This window comes from Gavialis gangeticus, unplaced genomic scaffold, assembly GCF_001723915.1.
Source record: "Gavialis gangeticus isolate Ggan-Ray unplaced genomic scaffold, GavGan_comp1, whole genome shotgun sequence".
Lineage (NCBI taxonomy): Eukaryota > Metazoa > Chordata > Crocodylia > Gavialidae > Gavialis > Gavialis gangeticus.
The window spans coordinates 8,869,629-8,870,373 of NW_017729029.1; the positions used below are offsets into that span (position 1 = coordinate 8,869,629).

The window sequence follows — 745 nt, forward strand, 5'->3', positions numbered from 1 at the left end:
ATATAACTGCACTTAAGATGTTTACCTCTGTGACAAGTGAATTGTTCTGATCAGTCCATTATCAGAGCCAATCATGTTTAGAAAGTCACTCTAACTTCATTCAGCAGTGAACAAAGAGATCAGTAAGAAGCTTCCCCTCATTCAAGCCATCCAATTCTTCTTCCTAAGTTTAGTTTAAACCTGATAGTTTGCCCAGTCTGCTTCTTCAATCCAAAACACTTTAACAAGTTTCTTACCTGAGTTCTGGTCAATCCACTGCAATGAATCCATATGTGCATTCAAAATTTTGCAGATCTGCTGGAGCTAAAGAAAAAAAGACCAGAAATTTTAAATGTGAATTATTCCATTAGGGAAAGTGGAAATGAAAAGTAGTGAGGAAAGTATCAGCTGGAAGCCAAACCAGCCTGATCCCAAAGATTCACTGACCCAGCAACGGCTAAACTGTACAGAGTGGTAGTGGTACACCGATAAAGATTTTCTTGGCTAATACCAATGGCCAATTATTAACCAGCCATGTTGACCAATACTGATCCGATAGCTGATTTAAAAGTAATGTAGCCAGGCAGTGTGCAGAGCAGCATCCAGCCAGTAAGTCTGTGGGGAGGAAGGAGCGTAGGGGAGGGAAGGGGCGTGGGGTGACAGATTGAGGGCCCCATGGTGAGGGAGGGAATAGAGCTAAGACAGGGGCAGGCACTGCCCAGCCGGGGCAGTGAACAGACCCCCGGGGGAGGCATGGGGGAGAGTC

The 745-nt window shown here is 45.0% G+C and overlaps 1 protein-coding gene across 2 annotated transcripts in view; it reads right to left on the minus strand.

Annotated features, from left to right (window-relative positions):
- Positions 1–745, minus strand: part of LOC109300519 (nuclear pore glycoprotein p62-like) — a 34,870-nt gene that overhangs the window by 6,849 nt on the left and 27,276 nt on the right. For both annotated transcript variants that reach the window (XM_019521185.1, XM_019521184.1), the window contains exon 12: positions 237–303. In XM_019521185.1, the coding sequence (XP_019376730.1) occupies positions 237–303 (67 nt within the window). The remainder of the gene's footprint in view (positions 1–236; positions 304–745) is intronic.